The 26,416-nt window shown below is 43.8% G+C and overlaps 1 protein-coding gene across 2 annotated transcripts in view; it reads left to right on the plus strand.

The window, feature by feature from the left end:
• Positions 1–26,416, plus strand: part of LOC106549970 (metabotropic glutamate receptor 6) — a 50,838-nt gene that overhangs the window by 21,880 nt on the left and 2,542 nt on the right. For both annotated transcript variants that reach the window (XM_087710762.1, XM_087710763.1), the window contains exons 4-10: positions 4,498–4,633; positions 6,547–6,701; positions 8,649–8,789; positions 13,736–13,936; positions 15,195–15,334; positions 18,888–19,823; positions 25,710–25,950. In XM_087710762.1, the coding sequence (XP_087566888.1) occupies positions 4,498–4,633; positions 6,547–6,701; positions 8,649–8,789; positions 13,736–13,936; positions 15,195–15,334; positions 18,888–19,823; positions 25,710–25,943 (1,943 nt within the window). In that variant the 3' untranslated portion in view covers positions 25,944–25,950. The remainder of the gene's footprint in view (positions 1–4,497; positions 4,634–6,546; positions 6,702–8,648; positions 8,790–13,735; positions 13,937–15,194; positions 15,335–18,887; positions 19,824–25,709; positions 25,951–26,416) is intronic.

The raw sequence follows: 26,416 nt of genomic DNA on the forward strand, positions 1-26,416 counted from the left end.
TGGTTCCCAAACTTGGCAACTTTAAGACTTGTGGACTTCAACTCCCAGAATTCTCCAGCCAGCTCTCCACAAGTCTTAAAGTTGCCAAGTTTGCTCTACATGGGGCAGCCCTTGAAGAGCATTCGGCGACTCCAGCTTGTCCAGAATGCAGCCGTGCGAGCAATCATGGGTGCACCTCGGTTCACCCACGTAACACCTATCCTCCGCGAGCTGCACTGGCTGCCTATTGGTCTCTGGATATGCTTCAAGGCGCTAGTCGTCACTTATAAAGCCCTTCATGGTATTGGACCTGGGTACTTGAGAGACCGCCTGCTGCCAATTACCTCCACTAGACCGATTAGATCCCACAGATTAGGCCTCCTCCGAATTCCATCCGCCGGCCAGTGTCGACTGGCGACTACCCAGAGGAGAGCCTTCTCTGTGGCTGCTCCGACCCTCTGGAACGAACTCCCCGTGGAGATTCGAACCCTCACCACCCTCCAGGCCTTCCGCAAAGCCCTTAAAACCTGGCTGTTCCGACAGGCCTGGGGCTAAAGAACCCTTGCCCCCGTCTCGAATGGTATGACTGTCGTGTGTTTTAAATTATGCATTGTTTTGTGTCGTTTTAATTTTGTCTGTATCACCCCTTCCCTGGTTTGAGTTGTGAGCCGCCCTGAGTCCCCTTCGGGGGAAAAGGACGGCATATAAATAAAACAAACAAACAAACAAACAAGTTTGGGAACCACTGGACTAGAGGGACATGGTTGATGGGCCAGACATGATGCCTTGTGAGATTATGGCAGCTCATCAGAGCAATTCACATGCAACATAAGCCATTTCTTCCGTATCTATTGTCCGATAGCTGGGTCTCCCTCATCACATTTTAATCTAAAGTCATATGGAGTTGGGGATTTGGGGTGCAGCATGTCTTCTGCTATCTCAGCCTCTAGGTCATTGTGTGAGCTCAAAAATATGGTTATCGGACGAGTTATGGAAATATGAGCAGTTGAGTTTGGTTATTTGTGTGAAACTGACGAGTCTGTGAGATTTTGCTCTTTTCAGCCCGTGACTGATCTCTACTGACTGATATCAGTAGCAAACCACTTCTGTATTGTTACCAAAATATCTACAAGGACATACAATATTAGTCATAAGGAGTCAAGGTTAATTCAAGGAAGATTCTATCTTTACCTCTTACGTACACAAGGCACTAATTTCGGAGAATTCCTCCTTTCCCCCAAATTATTTTTAGGAATAAACTAGTGGCTTTCATACTTTCTGTTGGCAGCAAGTACTTTGTATAGCCTTATTTGGTTTCCAGGATCCTTTTCCTCCCCCCACAGTGAGCATATAGAACATTTCAAAGATAAAACCTAATGCCGTAGGACCTTGGTACTCAACTGCTTTGAAACTCATCAAGTTTGGTACACGTCCAAACCACATTTTGACGTGAAAAATTTGCCCCAGGCGGTACACATTGTTTCTTTGGTATTCAACTCACAAATGAAAATCTGTCAGTGTTGGCTGCCTTGTGACTTGCTACATTATTCCTTACGGGAAAAATTGTTTGGTACTCATCATTTCTGATACTCATCACGCTTCCCAGAACCAATTAACGATGAGTACCAAAGTACCACTGTACAGCCTTCATGTGTTAGGTCTGTAATTTCCAAATTTCTAGCCAGCAAGACGGTGCTGCATGAGTACTCAGGAAATAGTAGTGTAGTAGTCATTCATGGGTAGCTTTCTTCTTGGTGGTATATGCACTCTGAAATTCATGAGGTATGTACTCATACATCTTTCACTGCCTATTGAAGATAGATCTTTTCATGCAGGCATTCCCTATATGAATGTTGTCCAAAAGATGAAGGGTGTTGAAAAGAGCTTAATAGTAAGCAATCAAAACTTGAACTGAGGAAGAATTTCCTGACTGTGTGAACTAAGCAATAGCAATAGCAGTTAGACTTATATACCGCTTCATAGGGCTTTCAGCCCTCTCTAAGCGGTTTACAGAGTCAGCATATCGCCCCCAACAACAATCCGGGTCCTCATTTTACCCACCTCGGGAGGATGGAAGGCTGAGTCAACCCTGAGCCGGTGAGATTTGAACAGCCGAACTGCAGAACTGCAGTCAGCTGAAGTAGCCTGCAGTGCTGCATTTAACCACTGTGCCACCTCGGCTCTTAAATGGAACAGCTTGCCTCCTGGAGCTGTTAATGCTCCCTCGTTGAACATTTTCAAGAAAAGACAGGACCGCCATTTCTTCAAAACGGTGTGAGATTCATCTGCCCTGCCTGGCTGCAGGTGTCTTTCAGTGATGGCAGGTTGGAAGAGAGTATTAATCCTCTTCCAATCAATACCTTACTCACTTTAAATCCCTCCCTCTCCTCCCAGAACCCTCATTTTATCTCTGAATAAAGACAAGCATGGGTGGATGTGCCAGATCCCATTTGGAATGCTATGTCCCATTCTGGAGACCTCACTTAAAAAAAAGATATTGATAAGATTGAGCAAGTTCAGAAATAGGCAATAAAAATGGTGCGTTGGAGAAATGGCATATGTACAGCCTGGAAGACAGAAGGGAAGTGGAGGACATGACTGAAAACTTTAAATATATTAAAGATGTGAACAAGGTTCTAGAAGGCAGTATTTTCAATATGAAGCAAAATCAAGAACACAGAATACTGTAGAATAGAATAACAGAGTTGGAAGGGACCTTGTAGGTCTTCCAGTCCAACCCGCTGCTTAGGCAGGAAACCATTTCATACAAACGGTTATCCAATCTCTTCTTAAAAACTTCCAGTGTTGGAGCATTCACAACTTCTGGAGGCAAGCTGTTCCACTGATTAATTGTTCTAACTGTCAGGAATTTTCTTCTTAGTTCTAAGTTGCTTCTCTCCTTGATGGGTTTTGACCCATTGCTTCTTGTTCTACACTCAAGTTCTTTGGAGAATAGCTTGACTTCCTCTTCTTTGTGGCAACCCCTGAGATATTGGAAGACTGCTATCATGTCTCCCCTGGTCCTTCTCTTCATTAAACTAGACATACCCATGTCCTGCAACCATTCATCATATGTTTTAGCCATGGTGGGGCATAACCACAAACTGACAGGAGGGAAGTTCAAAAGTAATGTTAGGAAGTATTACTTCACAGAAAGAGTAGTGGAACTTTGGAACCAACTTCCAGCAGAGGTCAATCATCGGTTGCTGAGTTTAAACATGTTTGGGGTAATCACGCGTTCAAATAATTTAAAATAATAATAATAATAATGAAAAAGAAAACAAAAACAACAAGGGAAAAAAATCTCAAGGGGCAGATTCAATGGACCACTGGTCTTTTTCTGTGACCAGTTTTCTCTGTTTCTATATACTGGTGCTTCTAGTGTAGTTTAGACCAGTGTTTCTCAACCTTGACAATTTGAAGTCCTGTGGACTTCAACTCCCAGCTATGCTGGCTGGGGGATTCTGGGAGTTGAAGTCCACAGGACTTCAAGTTGCCAAGGTTGAGAAACACTGGTTTAGACCACAAGAAGTTCCGAAAAGCTTCTGGTGAATATGAAGCTTTCTTGAACCCATTTTAGGAACCGGCATAGCTTTGGGCTGTGCGCAGGAATATGAAACATCAGCAAAGTATCAGAAGGACTGTGAAGTAGTTCAGAACAATCTTGTTTGAGACTGAAGAACAGAATAGGAACATGGGAAGGGCTCTTATTCCAGATTAGATGATTTACCAGTGTAGACCAGGGTTCTTTGTTACTCAAAGCAACAGTCAGCTTTTGGGATGTCAAGCACCATGAGACCTCACCATGATCTGCAACCAACTTCTCTTTAAATAGAAGATGCTGCATCGCTCTACATGGGGCTGCCCTTGAAGAGTGTTTGAAGACTTCAGCTGGTCCAGATCGCAGCCGCGCGAGCGATTGTGGGTGCACCCAGGTACACCCACGTCACACCTATCCTCCGCGAGCTGCACTGGCTACCCATTAGTCTCTGGATCCGCTTCAAGGCACTGGTCGTTACCTATAAAGCCCTACATGGCATCGGACCTGGGTACCTGAGAGACTGCCTCCTGCCGATCACCTCCCATAGACTGATTAGATCTCACAGGTTAGGTCTTCTCCAGATTCCATCTGCCAGCCAATGTCGGCTGGCGACTCCCCGGGGGAGAGCCTTCTCTGTTGCAGCTCCAGCCCTTTGGAACGATCTCCCCGTGGAGATCCGGACTCTTACTACCCTCCCGGCCTTCCGCAAAGCTGTTAAGTCCTGGCTGCTCCAGCAGGGAGGGGGGCTCTCGAAATATCCAGCCCCTCGGAAACTGTGACTGTTGTGTATTTTAAAGTGTTGTTTTGTGTATTTATCCCCTTCCCTTGTTTATTGTAAGCCGCCCGGAGTCCTTCGGGAGTGGGCGGCATACAAGATCAATAAACTCAAACTCAAACTTCTGTGTATAAGGCAGATGCTCAGCCACCAAACCAAGTTTTCCCAATCATTTCCTAAAAGCTTTTTTCCTACCTGGCAGGTGGAGTGTGCATTGCCCAGTCCATCAAGATCCCACGAGAACCCAAGCCAGGAGAGTTTAACAAAATGATCAAGAGACTGATGGAGACCCCCAATGCCCGCGGCATCATCATTTTTGCCAATGAGGACGATATCAAGTAAATGCGCCATCTGCTTTTTTTTTTGTACATTTGTGTTCTGTCTTTCTACTAAGATTTCCCCCGTTTCATCCTGACAACACCCAGTACAGTGGGTTAATCTGGTCCAAAATTATCAGGGGAATAAGATGGCTGAATCTGAGGTTATTTTCAGCTTAGTACGATATGTAAACAAAAACTATTCGGGAATGATTACCGTAAATTAAATTGAATTAAATTGAAAGTATGGTGTGTTTTTAGCTTGCCTAGTTCAACTGATGTGCAATTATGTGGTTTGTTCCTAGTTAGGCCTGGTTGGATTTTGTGGTCCATCCAAATTTCTTAGCAATCCAGAGAGGTACATGATAGGAGCAGCTAAAAAATGAATAAATTCAAATCAAGAATTACGTAAACTGTGATTAATTCATCCATGAGTTGTACGTTAGATCAAAAAACTATGATCAAAACACATCATGCGAAGAGTAGGCAATTTCAAATCCACATTTGGCCTGCCAGCTCCTATTTTCTAGCTCCCAGATCACAGCAGATCATCCTGCTGAAATCTGTCAACAAAATCACTCATTTGCAGCTGTATAATTTCCAGCAATATTTTATTTCATAAAATATTAGATCTGTCTTTAACCTCTACTATATTTAATGTTATTCCCACAACCCTTACACACCACCGTCTCCCAATGACATTCCATCATTAGATATGTCTTTTGTTTCACCCGTAAATGTATAAAAAAATTGCTGTCGAACTCCCAGGTTAGAAAAAAAAAGATGTCTATTCCTGGCTCAGCGCCGCATGCAATAGTATTTAGCCTAGCATTAACTACATGGCGGCTTATAGCTGCAGTTCTGACTTCACTAGTTACATTTTCCCTGTGGTTGAGGTGCAGCAATCTCCGCTCAGTCTTGAGTTTGCAGAAGATTATTTCAGTGTGAAATTTGTGGTCCCCACTGAAGACCCCTACCCTGCCTTTAGTGTTTTGATTCCCCTTCATTGCCAGTCCCTTGACTTTCCTATGTAAGGTTAGACAGAGCCTAACTGTTCATACAGATCTTGAGGCCTTCCTGACATCAGTTGGAACAAGGAGCAAAACACTGGTATGGCCAAAGTAGAATCAAGTCTCTCTCACACAAGAGCTGGGGATAAAAAGTACTTGGGAGACCGCCTGCTGTACTTGAGAGACCGCCTGCTGCCAATTACCTCCAATAGACTGATTAGATCCCACAGATTAGGCCTCCTCCGAATTCCATCCGCCGGCCAATGCCGACTGGCGACTACCCGGAAGAGAGCCTTCTCTGTGGCTGCTCCGACCCTCTGGAACGAGCTCCCCGTGGAGATTCGAACCCTCACCACCCTCCAGGCCTTCCTCAAAGCCCTTAAAACCTGGCTATTCCAACAGGCCTGGGGCTAAAGAGCTTTTGCCCCCTTCCTCGAATGGTATGGCTGTTGTGTGCTTTTAAATTGTGTATTGTTATGTTCGTCTTTTTTATCCCCTGTCTGTGCCCCCTTCCCTGACTTGGATTGTGAGCCGCCCTGAGTCCCCTTCGGGGAAAAGGGCAGCATATAAATGTAATAAATCCAATCCAATCCAAAAAGCAGAATATAGCAATAGCAGTAGACTTATATACCGCTTCATAGGCCTTTCAGGAGCTAATAATTGGCTTTTATCTTTCCGGGAGTTGATAGCAAGAGGAACTGATGTAATTATTACTTAATACAATATGATATTGGCTATGTAATAGTATACATGTGATTATATGTTATGGAAAAGGAAAATAAAAAGTTCTTGTTAAAAAAAAAAATGTCCATGCAACACAATATCAAAGGGACTCAGCAAAAAAAGGCGATTGACAAGACATGCTTTGTCTTGCTTAAGGGGTTAGTTGTGAACGCCTCTCATTTTTCCATTTCACCCCTGCAGACGAGTGCTGGAAGCCGCCCGCTTTGCCAATCTGACGGGGCAGTTCCTCTGGGTAGGTTCTGACAGCTGGGGCGCCAAGATTTCCCCCATTCTGATGCAAGAGGAAGTGGCTGAAGGAGCAGTGACCATCTTACCCAAAAGAGCCTCGATTGAAGGTAACAAAAACTTAGAGGAGAGCAACAGTGTTCGGTTTGGGAGAGCGGGGAGAAACACAAATTGGCTGACGTCATGTGACACATCTAGTCTATCCTGCCATGACTCCAAGATTCCCTTTCCTTCCTGAGACCTAGTAGAAAATGACCAGCATTGCCCTGAGCAAACTAGTGACAGATATCCCCCAGAATGAATGTCACTTCTGCATTTGTTATTCTTCCTGAAAAGACAGCGTTGTTTTTTCTATCTACCTCCATCCTTTTTCTGCCTGTTTCATTATCCCTACACTACTGAATGGATGGAGAGTAAAACAATGGATGAGAGGGAACTCTTATTAACACCCATTTTGCAGGTTCATCTATGTTGAACACTAGAGGAAAGTTTAACAAGGGCTGGGGACCAGAACCATAAAAATCATGGACACCCGCAGATGGCAGAGAATTAACTTTTGCTGCTGATGGCAAGTTAGAACTAGCGATCCTTAATCTCAAGAGTACATGGACAGACTCAAGCACAGTTTTAACTGGGAGACTGTAAGCATCTTAGACTAAGCTAAATCTAAAACCGCTAGGAATTTCTGAAAGCTTGGCATTCAGGCCAATCAGCCATCAACAGACACATAGAAACAAGCCACTTATACACCATTGGAGAAAATAAAAAGGTTAAGAAGGAAACAAAAAGATCAGAACACACCCTCTCCAGCAGTCTACGTCCAGATAAATAGGGATGAACAATAATCAAGCAGAAAACAATACCCTAATTAAAGAACTACAAAGGAGAAAACCACACCAACATCACTAGGAGGGCAAGCTACTGTAATTAAACAGGGAACAAACCCCATATTCAACTAGCACTGAAGATGTTAGTCAAATAATGAAACATCCACAATCAAACAGCGAAGCTCAGAGAACACAGAGGATTCCACGATTAGAACTCTGCTACTCAATATGGTGACCTCAAGAGCATATGTGAACTAGCTTTCTCAACAGCTTGCAGCCCAGATGTGGTAGTCCTAATTTAAACCAATGGTTATCTTCTTCCCTATGTTTGCATGACATGGCTATCCATGGGAGTTTAATTTCAAAGTGCCATACTTGGTTTGGGTAAAACTAACCTTCTATAACTCACAGCTGGCTCAGTTTAACAATGACACATATATCCCGGTTGCATATGTCAAGCCAACGAAGTAAATGTTTGGAAAATGTGTCCTTAAGTAATCGTGTTCCCTATTCCTTCATTTTCTATTCAGCACAACTGCTTATTAATTCATTTTAAAAAGGCATTTCATTCTTAAGCACTCCTCTCTAAGAGCCTGGGTTGTGAATGCGGGAGGGTGTTAAAACACATTATTGGTAACTAATCCATTTTAAGGCGACAGAGAAGCCATGATTCAATAGACATAAAGCAACTCTTCAGAGCTGGGAAGACCAATGAGTGGGGAAAGTCTCGTCTCCCTTCCGTTCTGCCCGAGACAGATACTTGTGCTCAGGGATTTCAATCTGCTAATGACTGAGACTCAAAAGACTTTGTTAATGTCTCTAAAATAAAAGGATCAATTATAGTGACAAAACGTAACAGAGAATAGCACTCTCTCAAGGGAATGAATTCTGAGAGATAAAGTTTGACTGGCGGGAGTGAGTGATGTTGCATTCTACAGAAGCTCCTACTTGATAGATTAAAAACCACCATCTCTATTTCTAAGTACTTGATGACTGGAGGCTGACACACATTTACACACATTTGGCATGAGAAGGAACCAGCACAGCCTTTGCTCTTAAAAGTGATCCACCCTGACAAGCCAAGAACGAAAACCTCTTCACATGGAGATAACGCTAAAATTGAGGGATTAAACAACGTGATTCAACTGTCTTAAAAAAAGTTGATGGTTCTTTGGGGAAAAAAGCCTGCAAAGCCATAAACGCCCCCCTCCTTCCTTGTTCTCTTCCCAGGTTTTGACCAATACTTCACCACCCGTTCCTTGGAGAACAATCGGCGCAACATCTGGTTTGCTGAATTCTGGGAGGAAGACTTCAGGTGTAAACTAACCCGTCCAGGGTTCCAGTATGATGAAGGAAACCGCAAATGTACTGGTAGGGCTACTCCTGATGTGTGGAGCTAGGGAGGGAGGGAGGGAGGGAGGAGTAAAGTAAGAAGAGTTAATACAGAGAATAACTGCTCCAATGAATGATTCTACAACCTCACCGTAATCCCTGTTTTTGAGTTGATTGTGGTAGAAAACATCACAGAGCTTCAAGGCCTAGGCCTGTGATGGCACGTGGAGCCATTTGTTAGGGTACGCGAGGTGTTGCCCGTTCAGCTCCAGCACACATGTGCACGTTAGCCAGCTGACTTCAGCCTTCTTTTCCAGCTGTTTTTTGCCCTCTGGAGGCTTCAGGGAAGCCTCCTGAAGGCTCCGGAGGGCGAAAAACAGCTCTACGGGCAAACCGGAAGTCACTATTCCTGAACTTCCGGGTTGCCCGTAGGGCTGTTTTCCACCCTCCAGAGGACCTTCAGAGGGGGAGGCTGTTTTTGCCCTCCTCAGGCTCCTAGAAAGCCTCTGGAGCCTGGGGAGGGCAAAAAACGTGTCCATTGTGCACCAAAAGTGGAGGGGAAGCGGGTGACGCGCATAGCATCATGGATGTGGACACGCCCGTGCACAACCCCCCTGTGCTCCCCCCGCTTTTGGCACACAATCCGAAAAAGGTTAGCCATCACTGGTCTAGGCTGTTGTTCACCTCCACAGGGAACAGAGATTAGACTAAGAGCCGAGGTGGCGCAGTGGTTAAATGCAGCACTGCAGGCTACTTCAGCTGACTGCTAGATCAGCAGCTCAGCGGTTCAAATCTCACCGGCTCAGGGTTGACTCAGCCTTCCATCCTTCCGAGGTGGGTAAAATGAGGACCCAGATTGTTGTTGGGGGCAATATGCTGACTCTGTAAACCGCTTAGAGAGGGCTGAAAGCCCTAGGAAGCGGTATATAAGCCTAACTGCTACTTCAAATCTCTCTCTCCCCCCTCCCTCTCCCTCTCTCCCTCCCTCCCTCTCCCTCTCCCTCGCCCGGCCCCATGACAGAAAGAAAACAAAGAGTCCCTGCCTCCTCTTCAGGCACTATTTTTTCCTGGAAAATGTCCAATTCAGCCTCCTTTTCTATACTGACAATGAATTATGGGTTATTTGCTCAATTACTTAAGTCATACAATACAATAGCAGAGTTGGAAGGGACCTTGGAGGTCTTCTAGTCCAACCCCCTGCCTAGGCAGGAAACCCTATACCGTTTCAGACAAATGGCTATCCAACATCTTCTTAAAGACTTCCAGTGTTGGGGCATTCACAACTTCTGGAGGCAACTTCTGTTCCACTGACTAATTGTTCTAACTAGGAAATTTCTCCTCAGTTCTAAGTTGCTTCTCTCCTTGATTAGTTTCCACCCATTGCTTCTTGTTCTACCCTCAGGTGCCTTGGAGAATAGTTTGACTCCCTCTTCTTTGTGGAAACCCCTGAGATATTGGAACACTGCTATCATGTCTCCCCTAGTCCTTCTTTTCATTAAACTAGACATACCCAATTCCTGCAATCGTTCTTCAGATGCTTTAGTCTCCAGTCCCTTAATCATCTTTGTTGCTCTTCTCTGCACTCTTTTTAGAGTCTCCACATCTTTTCTACATCGTGGTGACTAAAACTGAATGCAATATTCCAGGTGTGGCCTTACCAAGGCATTATAAAGTGGTATTAACACTTCATGCGATCTTGATTCTATCCCTCTGTTTATGTAGCCTAGAACTGTGTTGGCTTTTTTGGCAGCTGCTGCCCACGGCTGGCTCATATTTAAAATGGTTGTCCACTAGGACTCCAAGATCCCTCTCACAGTTACTACTATTGAGCAAGGTACCACCTATACTGTACCTGTATATTTCATTTTTCTTGCCTAAATGTAGAACCTTACTCTTTTCACTGTTTTTAGTTGGCTCTTTGACTTCTCTAGTCATAATCTATCTGTTCCCCTTGATCTCTCAAGCCCATCTCCAAAGGTCCCCAATACTTCCCACCTTCTTTTCTCTTCCACCAAATTGCTGGCAACTGAAGGGGCATGGTGGATGGGCATGGCGCGTGTTGACAAAAAAAAAATTAACAAAAGTTGACCAAAAAGATTATGTTCAGCCTTCCTCTCTCAGCAACTAAGAAATTATTCCCCTCTACGCAAATTGTTCAAGGAAGCAGACAGACAAGATTAAAACACCACAACTGCTTTGGGAAGAAATTCATCAAAAGTCAGGAGCTGGCAAGAAAGAAAGAAAGAAAGAAAGAAAGAAAGAAAGAAAGAAAGAAAGAAAGAAAGAAAGAAAGAAAGAAAGAAAGAAAGAAAGAAAAAGAGAGAGAGAGAAAGAGAAAGAGAAAGAGAAAGAGAGAAAGAGAGAGAGAGAGAGAGAAAGAAAGAAAGAAAGAAAGAAAGAAAGAAAGAAAGAAAGAAAGAAAGAAAGAAAGAAAGAAAGAAAGAAAGACCTGCCAATCTGGTTTAGCATCGGTGTCCTAAAGAATGGGATATGGAGAAGGAGGTTTTCAGGTTTTCATAGACAGCCTCGTGAATAATTATTATTCTTTACATGAACTAAGGATATGTAGTTTAGACATCCAGAAGTACAGCTTTCACATCACACATTACCTTGATCATGACATGTAACCTGACCGCCGTTCCCATGTACACAGTTTGTACTGACACATGAAATCTTCTCCTTGACGTTGCCCTTGTCTCATCCCCAATTAGTGCGTAAGACAGCATTAAGTCCTGATTACTTGCACCTGTATGGAAGCAGATTTCCCCTCACTCTAATACTCTCCAAGTACAACCTCAAGGCATATAACTAAATGAATTATTGCAAGTCGAGGACTACCTGTATCTATGTCACCCCACTCGTATCTCTTTGACTCAAACTGATGTTGATACAAAAATTGTTGAATCTCTTTTAAAGCCTATCTCCATACCAGTGACGTGCGGTGAGGTTTATGGCTGGTGAGGCAGTCCTCTCCCCCGACACCCCACTGACTAAAGCACTTTCTTTCGCCCGCCTGTGCTTGCGGCAGAGCTCAGGCGGGCTGCCGCGAGCTCAGGCGGGCGAAAGAAAGTGACTTTCCTTCGCCCGCCTGTGCTCGCAGCAGAGCTCAGGTGGGCGAAAGAAAGTGCTTTAGTCAGCGGGGTATCGCGGGAGAGGAGAGAATGCCTGAGCATTGCATTTATTAAAGAAAAAAGAAAAAAAGAGGAAATTTGAAGGAAAAGAGGGAGCGTGGGGTGGGGGCATCAGAAATGGAGAAAGAGAGGAGGAAGAGTGAGCGTGACGCTGCAGCTTTAAACAGAATGACAGAGTTGAAGCCTCTAAAAAATGCGCCCTCTACTGTGAGGCAGGAGAACTGCGTGCCTCAACTACCAACTTTTAGGCTTTTAACCGTCGTTTAACTCTGCTCGAGCGCCTAAAAAGTCAGACTAGATGAGGCATGCAGTTCTCCTGCCTCATAGTAGAGGGAGCTTTTTAGAGGCTTTTTTAAACAGGCAGTCATTCACGGTGGGGCAGCAGCTAGCTCGTGACCTGTCAAAAGCGCGGAGGACAAAATCGCGCTCGACGAAAGCGTGCATTTGACGTCATCACAGCGCGACGAAAAAAATAAAAATTGAAATAAAATTAAAATTAAACCAAGCCGATTCACATAAAGGTAAGGGTTAGGTTAAGGGTTAGGGTTAGGGTTAGGTTAAGGGTTAGGGTCAGGTTTACAGCGTTAGCATTAGGTTTAGCGTTAGGTTAAGGGTTAGCGTTAGGTTTTTCGTTACGTTAACGGTTAGGTTTAGGGTTAGATTTAGGGTTAGGTTAAGGGTTAGGTTTAGGGTTAGGTTTGGGGGGGTTAGGGGAAGGTTTTAGCTTTATTTTTACATTTTTCGATCACAGCGCGATGTTTTCGTCGCGCTGTGATGACGTCAAATGCGCGCTTTCGTCGAGCGCGATTTTGTCCTCCGCGATTTTGTGGTGGAACCCAGCTAGCTAGCCTAACATCAGCACTCTCCTTTTCCCATTTACATTTTTTTTCCTTTTCATGATTGACAGTGGTGAGGCTGTGCCTCCCCTGCCTCCCCTGACTGCTCCATACTCTTCCATATTGGGTTGTGCTTCAGTTTTTAGCCTTGTACTTTTCAATTTGTTTTATCTCTTTAATATAGGGGGATATTGACAGTGGTGCCCTATAATCATCCATCTAGCCTAATTTCTTATTCTGGGCTGGGTATACATTCATTTGCATAATATAAAGAATAAAAAACGTGACTATCCTGATAAATTATGTTCTACTTCAGAATGGAGAAATGCACAGAATGTTTTGCTTATAGTAAATGAAATAGCATTAAACCTTTCCCCCCCTTCTAAGTAGCATTGTTAATACATCTGAGAACAGGAGATGCAATATAATTTATGAAAAGAAATTACTATGCTGCCCAGATATGAATTATTTGGATAGGTATTTTTTTCTGGGAAAACAAAAGTCGGCATGTTCGAGATGAGGTATAGGCAGGTAACCAAATTATCACAGCCAGCAAAAAGAAAAGAACTTCTAAAAGGCCAGGGAAATTAAAAGAAGAATCTTGCATCTCAAGAAGAAAAAAAGCAGAGCAACATAGCTGAATCTCTTGCTTTAGGAAAGAAATAACAATAGCACTTAGACTTATATACTGCTTCATAGTGCTTTATATCCCTCTCTAAGTGGCTTAAAATGTCATATATTGCCCCCAACAACTTGGGTCCTCATTTTACTGACCTCGGAAGGATGGAAGGCTGAGTCAACCTCGAGCCTGTCAGAATCAAACCCTAGACTGTGTGCAGAGTTAGCTTGCAACACTGCGTTCTAACCACCGTGCCACCACGGCTGAATTCTGGAAGGAAGGCACTAGACCAGAATCAAAGGAAAAGCTTTCACAGGACCAGATAGTATTTTAATATGAGTGGGTATTTACAATTGCCAGTGGTTTGACTCATTCCCCCTCCCCTCCCGCATTTTTCAGGAGATGAACGAATTGGGCGAGAATCAACTTACGAGCAGGAGGGAAAGGTGCAGTTTGTGATTGACGCTGTCTATGCCATGGCCCATGCATTGCACAACATGCATATGGAGCTCTGTTCAGGCCAAATCGGGGTGTGTGACAAGATGGATCCCATTGACGGGCGAACCCTGCTGAACTACATTCTGGGGGTCAACTTCAATGGTGAGATTGACAGAGAACCCCCTTTTTTCAGCCAAGACGCTGGGTTGTATCGCTGTGTGTCATGTGTGGTGTTCTACATTTGCTGACATGAAGAACTGAGCAAAGTTTTAGAGCAACGTAGGGCTGTGATAGCAATAGGAATAGCACTTGTATAACTGCTTCACAGTGCTTTTACAGCCCTCTCTAAGCGGTTTACAGAGTCAGCATATTGCCCCCAACAATCTGGGTCCTCATTTTACCCACCTCGGAAGGATGGAAGGCTGAGTCAACCCTGAGCCGGTGAGATTTGAACCGCTGACCTGCTGATCTAGCAGTAGCCTGCAGTGCTGCATTTAACCACTGCGCCACCTTGGCTCTTCGATCCAAAGCAGCAGCTCCAGGTCAACATATTTGTCATGCACATTTTGCAGGCATGTCATACTTGAAGAGAGGTGGTACTCAGCAGGTTCTGACCAGTTCCGGAGAAGAGGTAGTGAAAATTTTGAGTAGTTCGGAGAACAGGGAAATACCACTTCTGACTGGTCCCGCCCCTATCTATTCTCTGCCTCCCAAGTCCCAGCTGATCGGAAGGGAATGGGGATTTTGCAGTATCCTTTCCCTGGAGTGGGGAGGAACAGAGATTTTATAGTATCCTTTCCCTGCCACACCCACCAAGCCACGCCCACAGAACCGGTAGTAAAAAAAAATGAATCTCACCACTGGCTCGACATGTCCTATTCTTGCCAATATAGGATGTGTCCATCTTCTAAAGTAGTGTTTCTCAACCTTGGCAACTTGAAGATGTCTGGACTTCAACTCCCAGAATTCCTCAGCCAGCGAATGCTGGCTGGGGAATTCTGGGAGTTGAAGTCTGGACATCTTCAAATTGCCAAGGTTGAGAAACACTGTTCTAGAGAGATAGAGAAAACTCATCTGTGGTTTTCTGTTATCTATCAATGCTTGCAGTAGGAAACAACCCTTAAAAAGTTTCACAGGCTTAGACCCTAAATCTCTTGTGTCCCACATCACAATAGCAAACCTATGTTTTCACAACAGCAAACCAAACACCTCTGAGACATTCCCCTCCCCTAAGTAGATTGCCTATCACATCTGACCTTGGACACTGGCCGATAATGGGAAGAAGAGTTGTAAGTAGCCTTACAACTCTTCTTCCCATTATCGGCCAGTGTCCCGCAGCACAAAGTTGTCTCCTCCTCTTTTAGAGCATCTTCATCTTGAAGGACGTCCATATCTCCCTGTAACCTTTTCCTTCCTGCAGGTAGTGCCGGAACACCAGTAATGTTCAACGAAAATGGAGATGCTCCTGGGCGCTATGATATTTTCCAGTATCAGCTGACAAATACTACGGTCCCAGGATACAAGGCCATTGGCCAGTGGGCAGAATACCTTCGACTGAATGTGAGTGACAGAGCATAGAATCAACCACTCGTCATCTTCTTTAAGTCACGTTGATACACTTTCTCCCCATTATAAAAAAATAATTCTGAAAATATGACTCCCCTCAGCAGCAAGATTGCTCAAGCTGATATTGTAGAGCAACTGGCCCACCTCTAAGTATGTGGTTGAATTTTTAGCCCTCTTCTTTTCAGAATTTCTCTTCTGCTTTGCAATAATCACCATTGGGTACTCTGGGGTTTTGAAGAAAAATTCAACTGGGAGCTGGCCCTGTTGAGAGTTACCAAGGTCTGTACCTGGCCACAGCATCTCTTTCAGTTAAATGCCTCCCAGCATTCATACGATATAAACCAGTGTTGGCAAAGCTTTTTGGCACCGAGTGCCGAAAAGGGAGTGTCCTCGCTCATCTGGGCTGCGACCAGGAGGAAGAGCTGCCCAGGGGGCATGCGGACACCGGAAAATGAACTTCTGATTTCCAGCGCACTCAGCTAGTCTTCTAGTTACTGGCGCGCATGCACGCATGACAATCAGCTGTCAGTCCGCATGCTCACGCTGAAAAAATGGAAGATTAGCTCTTCCAGTTTCCGGCACTGCCGCATGCATGAAGGCCAGCTGATCATCGTGCATGCATATGCCCCAGAAACCTGAAAGAGGAACAGGTGGCACCACGCGTGCCATGCAACATGGCTCCGCATGCCATTTCGGGCACGTGTGCCATAGGTTCGCCATCATGGGTATATAAGATTTTACCTTACTTTATCTTACTTACCTACTTGTTTGTTAATTTAACACATTTACTGTATATAGCTGCCCATATCATTAAGCATGATTCTAGGCCAGGGGTAGTCAACCTTTTTATACCTACCGCCCACTTTTGTATCTCTGTTAGTAGTAAATTTTTCTAACTGCCCACCGGTTCCACAGTAATGGTGATTTATAAAGTAGGGAAGTAACTTTACTTTATAAAATTTATAAAGCAGAGTTACAGCAAACCCCTAACGCCCACCATGAAAGCTGGAACGCCCACTAGTGGGCGGTAGGGACCAGGTTGACTACCACTGTTCTAGGCCAATAGTTAAAATGATATTGCATTTGTTAAAACACTTTAAAAATAAATAAAAACAAGTAAGATAATTAAAAACAAGATTGCAGGGGAACACCATCTAAATCGTTGCACAGGCTCCCCATGAATTCCCAAGGGTTGCTAGCAGAACCATCCCAAAGGTGCTTTTTTCAAGAGTCAACTGGGCTTTCTGGTTTTTCTTTGAAGATGTTTCGCTTCTCATCCAAGAAACTTCTAAGCTGCTTGGATGAGAAGCGAAACGTCTTCAAAGAAAAACTAGAAAGTCCAGTTGACTCTTGAAAAAAGCACCTTTGGGACAACCATGACTTGGATGACTGAGAATCTCCATAGACATTTAAGTGGAAGAACTGTATTTTCAAAGCCTTACAAAAGGCTAAGAGGGATGAAGTTAACCTCATCTCAGGGGTCGATGATGTTCCAGAGGTCGGAGCCACATCAGAAAAGGCAGATGGTTTGGGTCCCATCAGTTGAAGCTCTGTAGCAGGTGGGACCTGTAACGACCTTTGTGATGGATCTGAATGGTGAATGGGACATATAATGTTGAGTGGGACATTGTTCTAAATTGTTTTAAGGTACCAAATTGAGAACGATAAAGAACAAATGAGAAACTGCTATCCACTCTTGGGTATATTCCTTCTAATGCATTTCTATGATAGAATATTGAGGGATGCTCAGTGGCTAAGACGCTAAGCTTGTCAATCAGAAAGGTCAGCAGTTCGGTGGTGCCGCGTAGCAGAGTGAGCTCTCGTTACTTGTGCCAGCTTCTGCCAACCTAGCAGTTTGAAAGCACGTAAAAATGCAAGTAGAAAAATAGGGACCACCTTGGTGGGAAAGTAACAGCGTTCTGTGCTCCTTCGGCGTTTAGTCATGTCCGCCACATGACCACAGAGACGTCTTCAGACAGCGCTGGCTCTTCGACTTTGAAACAGAGATGAGCACCGCCCCCTAGAGTCGGGAATGACTAGCACATATGTGCGAGGGGTACCTTTACCTTTACCTTTATGATAGTACATGCCTCATTGGCTGATCCCATGATAATTAATCATCCAAAGAACTGCTGTTAAAATCTTCCAATATTGTACTCTCCACTGCACAATCTGTGTTTTGCGAGAAAGCTCTTATATTCCAACAATCCTGGAATATAGCGACGGGGTCATAGCAAATTGGAAAAAGAATGTCAAAGAAACAAAAACATATTTTACTTCTATTAAAAGAGCCCATTTCAGTATGTTTTCCCTATTAGAAGCTTCTTCAAGGATAGATATTTTGATCACTCAAATGTCACTCAAATTCAAAAGAAATCCTCTCAGCCTTTAATTCCAGTGTTCAATTCAACCTAAACCTCCACTTCTCTGAATATGTTCAGTTCCAGACCATAAAATTAGAATATTTTCATTGTACTCTTTTATGTCCTTTCCCTTGTCTTTGGTTCTCAAATGCACAACATATTTATTCTTCTTTCATTTCATTTATTAATCTATGCTTTTCCCCTCTTAATCTTCTTGTATTCCAGCTGGCAATTTTCCATGTGGCTTCTATGTCACCAAATGGCCCTGTACATATTTTATTCGCTGCCAATCATGGCTTTGGTCATTCAAAGCTTTCACATAACACTATTCAGTAAGCTAGAGAAGTTCTAGATAGGTTGTCTACCCTTCATGATTCCACATGCTGTGTTTCTTGTAATGGTGAGGATGGTACTCGTGAGTTTTGACCAATTTTGTCACTAGACAGTCAAACCCCAGTTTACCCAAATCATGTTCATATAGGTTAATCAAGAGACTGCCTTACAAAGTACATTATAGTTTATAGTTTATAGTTTATTTATTTGTATGCCGCCCTTTTCCCTGAGGGGACTCAGGGCGGCTCACAAGTTAGGGGAAGGGGAGGACAAAACAAGTTATGAACATAAAACAATACATTGTTAAAAGAGAACACAACAATCATACCATTCGGGTGGGGTTAGGGTCTTTAGCCCCAGGCCTGCTGGGACAGCCAGATTTTAAGGGCAGTGTGGAAGGTCTGGAGGGTGGTGAGGGTACGAATCTCCACGGGGAGTTCGTTCCAGAGGGTCGGAGCAGCCACCGAGAAGGCTCTCCTCCGGGTAGTTGCCAGATGACATTGGCTCGTTGATGGAATTCGGAGGAGGCCTAATCTATGCGATCGGATCGGTCTAGTGGAGGTAATTGGCAGTAGGCGGTCTCTCAAGTACCCAGACCCAATATCATGAAGGGCTTTGTAGGTGACAAGTAGCACCTTGAAGCGCACCCGGAGAGCAACAGGTAGCCAGTGCAGCTCGCGGAGGATAGGTGTTACGTGGGTGAAGCGAGGTGCACCCACGATCACTCGCGCGGCCGCATTGTTGTCATATCCCATCAACTAAGAAAAATCTGCAGGATATTGAAACACAGATGTGATTCTCTGAGATAAATGCCAATCACTGTTCTCTGGCTTTCTCTGATTCTCCCACAGATCGAGGACATGCAGTGGTCAGGTGGACAGAAGGAGATCCCCTCCTCAGTATGCAGCCTCCCCTGTAACCCAGGAGAGAGGAAGAAGATGGTGAAAGGTGTCCCTTGCTGCTGGCACTGTGAGCTATGTGACGGCTACCAGTATCAACTGGATGAGTTCAACTGTGAAATGTGTCCCTTTGACATGCGGCCCAATCTCAATCGCACAGCCTGCCGCCCAACACCCATTGTCAAGCTGGAGTGGAGCTCCCCTTGGGCCATTCTGCCCATCTTCTTGGCCATTCTGGGCATCCTTGGCACTGTCTTCATCGTTATCACCTTCATCCGTTTCAACGACACCCCCATTGTCCGAGCCTCAGGTCGTGAGCTGAGCTATGTCCTGCTCACTGGGATTTTCCTCATCTATACCATCACTTTTCTGATGATTGCTGAACCAGGTGTTACCATCTGTGCCTTCCGGCGCCTTTTTCTTGGCTTGGGTATGGCCATCAGCTATTCAGCATTGCTGACCAAAACCAACCGCATTTATCGCATCTTTGAACAAGGCAAGAAGTCAGTGACTCCACCCAAATTCATCAGCCCCACCTCCCAACTGATAATCACCTTCAGCCTCACATCCGTGCAAGTTGTGGCTGTGGTCATCTGGCTGGGGGTGCAGCCACCCCATAGCATCATTGACTATGAAGAGCAACATACACCCAACCCAGAATTCGCCCGGGGCGTCCTCAAATGTGACATGTCAGACCTCTCTATCATCTCCTGCCTCAGCTACAGTATTGTTTTGATGGTTACCTGCACCGTCTATGCCATCAAGGCCCGTGGCGTGCCGGAGACCTTCAACGAGGCTAAACCCATTGGCTTCACCATGTACACAACCTGCATCGTCTGGCTGGCCTTTGTGCCCATCTTCTTTGGCACAGCTCAGTCAGCGGAGAAGGTGGGAGCAATCAGGACAAGGAGTGGGGTGGTACAAGAGACAACAGGATTTAAGTACAAGTAGTCCTCGGCTTACAGCCATTTGTTTAGCCATCGTTTGCTAAACAAGTTACAACAGCACTGAAAAAAATGACTTATAACTTGTCCTCACCCCTACAACTGTTGGGTCACACATCGCCACAGTAAACTCAGTTTGAGACCACAATGAAACCTAAGCAAGGCAGTTGTTACAGTACATGAGTTTGTGCTCAATTTTATGACCTTTTTGCCAAAGTTGTTAAGTGAATTGTGTGGGCATTAAGTGAATCCACTTTACCCTGTTGATTTGGCTTGTTGGAAGCTGGCTGGGAAGGCTCACCAATGGCAATCACATAACCCCGGGACATTGCAACCACTACAAATAACATGCCCCTTGCCAAGCACCTGAATTTTGATCACACGACTGCGGGGAATGCTGCAACAGTTGTATGTTTGAGGATTGGCTGTAAGTTACTTTTTTCCACTGGAGCTTGGAATGGTTGATAAACAAATAATTGTAAGTCGAGGGCTACTCATTAAGCTATGATGTCACTGTAACAGGCGGTTCCACCACAAAACCGCGGACGATAAAATCGCGGTCGATGAAAGCGCGCATTTGACGTCATCACAGCGCGACGAAAACATCGCGCTGTGATCGATAAATGTAAAAATAAAGCGAAAACCTTACCCTAACCCCCCCAAACCTAACCCTAACCCTAACCCTAACCCTAACCCTTAACCTAAGCCTAAATCTAACCCTAAACCTAACCCTTAACCTAACCCTAACCCTAACCCTTAACCTAAGCCTAAATCTAACCCTAAACCTAACCCTTAACCTAACGCTAAACCTAACGCTAACCTTTAACGTAACGCTAAACGTAACCCTAACGCTCTAAACCTAAACCTAACCCTTAACCTAACCCTAACCCTTACCTTTATGTGAATCGGCTTGCTTTAATTTTATTTTTATTTCAATTTTTAATTTTTTTCGTCGCGCTGTGATGACGTCAAATGCGCGCTTTCGTCGATTGCGCTTTTGTGGACCGCGGTTTTGACGGGTCACGGTAACAGGCAACGTGGACAAAGTCAGACCTGTTCTGTTTTTTTCATTCTGTCTGCTAAGAAGCTGAATTAGGCACTTGCAAGAGCTTATGGCACCCTTTTCAAATCATTAAATCCATTCCCCAAATGGGAAAAATCATCCCAGTTTTGAGTGGGGTGGGGGTGGGGGTTGCCTGTTCAGAGGAATGCTGGATGTGCCTTGAACTTCTGCAAGGCTTAAGAAATTTGTTTTGCTTCTTAGCTTTTTCTCAGATTGCAAGAACAGGCTCATGGGGTTGCAAAAAAGCTATATTAAACCAGCCATGTTCTAACTAAAAGACATTTTACACTTTATAAAACAAGCCTAGGGGATTCCTCCTCTGTTTTATGTTGTAGTGGCATTTACGTGTTCACTTTTTTCTGGAAACTCAAGACAACAAAATATAGATTCCCTAATTGTTATCCTCTCAAGAATAGCTAGATAAGATAGATAGATAGATAGATAGATAGATAGATAGATAGATAGATAGATAGATAGATAGATAGATAGAAAGAAAGAAAGAAAGAAAGAAAGAAAGAAAGAAAGAAAGAAAGAAAGAAAGAAAGAAAGAAAGAAAGAAGCCTCCAAATCTCCCAATGAACTCTATGTTTGAGCAGGAATTTATTTCCAGGATGCTATTTTAACCTTCCCCCCTCCCCACCCCATGTTGAGTCACCTGCATTTTCAAATCTCTCCTTTGAATAGCAATAGCAGTTAGACTTATATACCACTTCATAGGGCTTTCAGCCCTCTCTAAGCAGCTTATTGTCCCCAACAATCTGGGTCCTCATTTTACCCACCTCGGAAGGATGGAAGGCTGAGTCAGCCCTGAGCCGGTGAGATTTGAACAGCCGAACTGCAGAACTGCAGTCAGCTGAAGTAGCCTGCAGTGCTGCATTTAACCACTGCGCCACCTCGGCTCTATGAATGAGCGAAAGCCTCTATTTATTTCAGGAGAGGAAGGAAAATATACTTCTGTGCCTAAAATAGGCTGGGAATAATATATAAGAAACAATTGAGAGATTCCCATTTTGTGGCCTTCCCATATCAGCTATTTTATTGAGCGACTCTTTTGTCATGTCAAATATGCAGAATTGCAGAAAGTTGGAAAGCCTTGCCCCGTTCCCTTCCTAGGCTGATTTTGTATGGATAAAGAAGTCTTCTACAATTCTACAATTGCATAGATTTTGAGTAGTTTACAATGTGGGAGGAGAGTCATGTTAGTTTTTGACACCAAAAAAATCAGAATAACTAAGAGTAGAAGCTACTAGATCCCTGTAGATTTTTCAATAGCTTACATTGAACAAGAGCAAAAACTAAAGTATTCAATGTTTATGCATCCACGATAAGATTAAAACAACATGAATCATATTATGAAGGCATAAAATAAACATGGAATAAAACCATCCTATCACTTGCTGTAAACGTCCTTTACATCTAGAAAATTCCAGATGCAGGAAACCTAGCATTAAAAGTAGAGCTCAATTTTGAAAGAGCCATGAGCTGAATGCCTTTCTTGGTGTCCTGTTTTTTTGTTTGTCTGTTTGTGGGGTGGGTTTTTTTTTTTAGTAACGTGACATACCTTTTTATTTATGAGATTTAGATCACATGATATCATTGCACGACCTCCTAACTGAGCATCAAGGAAAAGATTAAAAGCATGATAGCATGAGAAAGTCGTGTTCTGGCTTGATTACAGGGTCTGCTAACAGTTATATTTGCATTAAATTTAGTTCCCCACCCTTTTTTATGGTTTGTGCAAATCCTAATGATTTGGATAGCTTATTGCTCAGTGTGTTCCACAAACTTCAAAACTGGGTTAACACAATAACCAGGTAAAGTGTTTTCTACAAATTCAACCTATAACAGCCTAAATCATACTTCGCAAACCACTGTGACTGGTTCACCACATGACTAAATGAAGGCCACGGTATCAGGACTGAAAAATGTAGGTGACTTCTGGATGGCGAAAGGAATAGTTAGAGCTAATTAATAATGCTTCATGCTGCCATTTAATAGTCTTCTGTTATTCTTTCCACCCAGGTATTGGATCCCTGCAAATCTAAAATGAAACATTATTGCTTAATAGAATGTGTGACTTCAGTCATTGTGTCTTACAAGATATTATAAGATATTATCCAGAAGAGACAGAACAGCTCAATTTTCTCTTGTAACGTTTATTTCTGTTATAAAAGAAAATATTTTATATTCTCTTTTAAATATATTTGTTTAGGCATCACATGGAACTGTAATGTGGTTTGGTCAATGTGGCTTAGTGTGCAGTGAAAATCCTGCCACTGTCTTTATAAATCATGGTTTAGCTTGCTGTTTTAAATCATAGTACTACTTACATAGTACTACTTGATTCATTGATGAAACAAATTATGGCTCACACTGGATGGAGTCCTTAACAAGGAGACTTAGACATTCAACTAAGAGACTGAAGAAAAATTAGAAGTTATCATAAACATCCATCCCATTACATTGCAAATCACCAAGACATCGCAAGCATGCTATGACCACATCATGCAAATGCCATTAATTATGTCATTGCCATCAGTCAAAAAACCCTCAGCTAAGACTCATTCCATAATTCATCTCATTCTGCATGCAACTGATTTAAATTATGTCATTCATGCCATTTGCTCAATGGCACCCTTTCCAACTCTCATGAATGCTACAGTTGCCTGTAACATATGATTTCTCTATGTGTTTGTTTCTGTATAAATGGATCCATGGGAGGGAGGAATTTTGAAGTGGATTGTGGTTAAGGGCTGAAGGAAGGAAAAGATTTCTGCTTCCCTGCTGATCTGTGGCTTTGTCTGCCCACCCAACTGCTTTTCTTCTTACAGCCCAGTGGGTCTGCTGGTGCTACAGCTTCTAAGTGGGCAATTTTTAAAGGGAGAATGACCTTTCAGGAAAGAATTAAACCTCCCTTTCTTTTGGAGCTGAAAATTATGCGCGGCAAGATGCTGACGTTGTAAACCACTCAGAGAATGCTGTAAAGCACTGTAGAGTGGTATATAAATCTAAGTGCTATTGCTATTCATCTCCTATTCATTTATTTTTTTAAAGATGACGAAAGTTTGTTACAGCCCAGAGGTGGGTTCCTACCAGTTCGCACCTATTCGGTAGAACCGGTTCGTCAAATCTACCGAACCGGTTAGAAGAGGTTCTACCAGTGGACCCGGAAAGCAGGCCACACCTACAGAAGAGGTTCCAAAAAATTTTGAAACCCACCACTGTTACAGCCCTATGCAGAATAAAGATTGCTTTCCCCATAAGTCTTCCCAAGAGTAATTCTATCCATTTACTTATTATCCCACCTCTATTATTTTTATAAATAACACACGGTAGCAAACATATAATACTCCTTCATCCTCTCATTTCCCCCACAACAACAATCCTATGAGCGAAGAATCATAGGGCTGAGGCTGGTTGGGCTGAGAGAGGGCAACTGACCCAGTCACCCAGCTGGCTTTCATGCTTAAGGGAGGCCTAGAACTCACAATCCCCTTGTTTCCAAGCCAGCACCTGAAATTCTAGACCAAATTGCAAACCATGAGACCAAACACTATGGTAGATCATTTTTATCGCTATCCTGAGCTCTTCCCAAGAAAGACTGAAGACAGGAGTTTAAACAGGCACTCCAACCAAGGATTCCTTGCTCTCATTTCAGTGTCATGATTCTTCTTGATTAATTCATCATGGAATGCTCAAAAGCTGTCTTGTGTCTTTGCAACGTTACATTCATTAATAAAAGTACTTTTGTATTTAGAGCACCTGTGAGGTGCATCTTTGCATGATTAGCTCCTCCAGCCTGCTTCCTCCTTTCCAATAAATGCAGGAGATGCAATTTGAGGGATGACAGTTCTTGCTCATCCATAGTTTTAAAAGAAACGTTTGTGTGTGTGGGGGGGAGGGGAGTGTAAAAGTAATACATGTCTTCTATTTCAGTTCAGGAGGTAGCAGAAGGCAGCATCCGTTAGTAACCTAGGCTTGAGGAATACTGAACTAAGTAGAATCTCCCTAGAAGGTAACACCAGGCAGACTCAGAAGTTGATCCTATAAACCAGTAGTGCAGGAACAGATCCCTCCAGATGTTATTGGACTAGAACTCCCAGCATCTTTCACCATTGCTCTTGGAGGAGATGGAAATTCAGTTCGGAAGAACAATGGAAGGCCATTGGATGCTTACTTCTGATAAGCAAATCCATGGAAACCAAAAAGAGTTCAGGGTGTTGAGTGGGTATCGGAGTTTTAGAATTGCTGTAGAAATAAGGGAGCATTTGTATGTCAGGTAAGTGAGCAGGCGACAAGGATTACAATAATTTTACTAAGGGTACTTTCAAGGCAAGGCCCTCCTTTCTGAGCCAATGAAGGCAACTCTCAGATCAAATAGGGCAGCTCTTCATTTTAGATCTCTAGTTTTGACATTTAAAGTTGAACAATTTCATGTCACTTCTGACTCTTCCTCACCCAATGAACCTAAAACGATGACGGACAGAATAAAGTTTATAGTTTGACGCCATGCCCATCTAGGAGGCTGATTTAGAAATTTAATCAAAGTTAGCTCTGGTTAGTTATTGGGTAATGGATCAAGGAAAATTATGTCAGAGAAAGGCAATGTGAAACTCTGTGTTTCATGCCAAGAAAACTCGGTAAGGCACTAGAAGTCAAATTTGACTCGGGAGTGACTTGACTTGAATTTACATGATCCTGGTGATTGCATGCCACAATCCGGATCTTCTGGACTAAAATGCAGTCCTGTGTGTTTCTCCCTCCCAGATGTACATTCAGACAACAACCCTCACCATCTCCATGAGCCTGAGCGCCTTTGTTTCTCTCGGGATGCTCTACGTACCCAAAGTCTATGTCATCATCTTCCACCCGGAGCAGAATGTGCAGAAACGCAAGCGCAGCTTCAAGGCAGCAGCCACAGCTGTCAATGCCTCCACGAGGCTCTCCCAGAAAGGCGCTCAGAATGGTGAAAGCAAAGATGAGAAACAGGACAGTAAGTAACCCAAAAGTAGGTATCACTCTTATTTGCTCTTTGGCGACCCCCCACCTGACGTGCCTCCAGTTGACCTCGACTTGCCCTGTAAGTACCGTTCCTTCCTTTCCCTCTGCTTCACCCATCAAGTACCATGCCCCGCTTTCTCCTACCACCACGGTGCCTTGGAGAAATGAAAAGTTAAAAATTTGCATTCCAACCAATTACCTTATTGAAACAAAACCTCAGTATTAGCGAGAGATACCCCTACAGGGTCCTTCAGCCAGGGGTGGGCTTCAAAAATTTGAGCAAGGGGTTCTCTGCCCGGTTGCTGGGTGGGCGTGGGCATGGTGGGCATGGCTTAGCCAGCCTTCTGCACCACGGCAGTGGGGGCGTTTCCTCGAGCCTACAGAAGGGTGAAAATGGCCTCCCCATTCCCAAACTTCCAATAGGCCCGTTTTTTGAAATTTGAAATTTAATAGAATTTGTATGTCGCCCAATC

The sequence above is a fragment of the Thamnophis sirtalis genome, unplaced genomic scaffold (assembly GCF_051295495.1).
Source record: "Thamnophis sirtalis isolate CommonGarterSnake01/CBP01778 unplaced genomic scaffold, rThaSir2_p1.2 scaffold_3, whole genome shotgun sequence".
In the NCBI taxonomy this organism is placed as follows: Eukaryota; Metazoa; Chordata; class Lepidosauria; order Squamata; family Natricidae; genus Thamnophis; species Thamnophis sirtalis.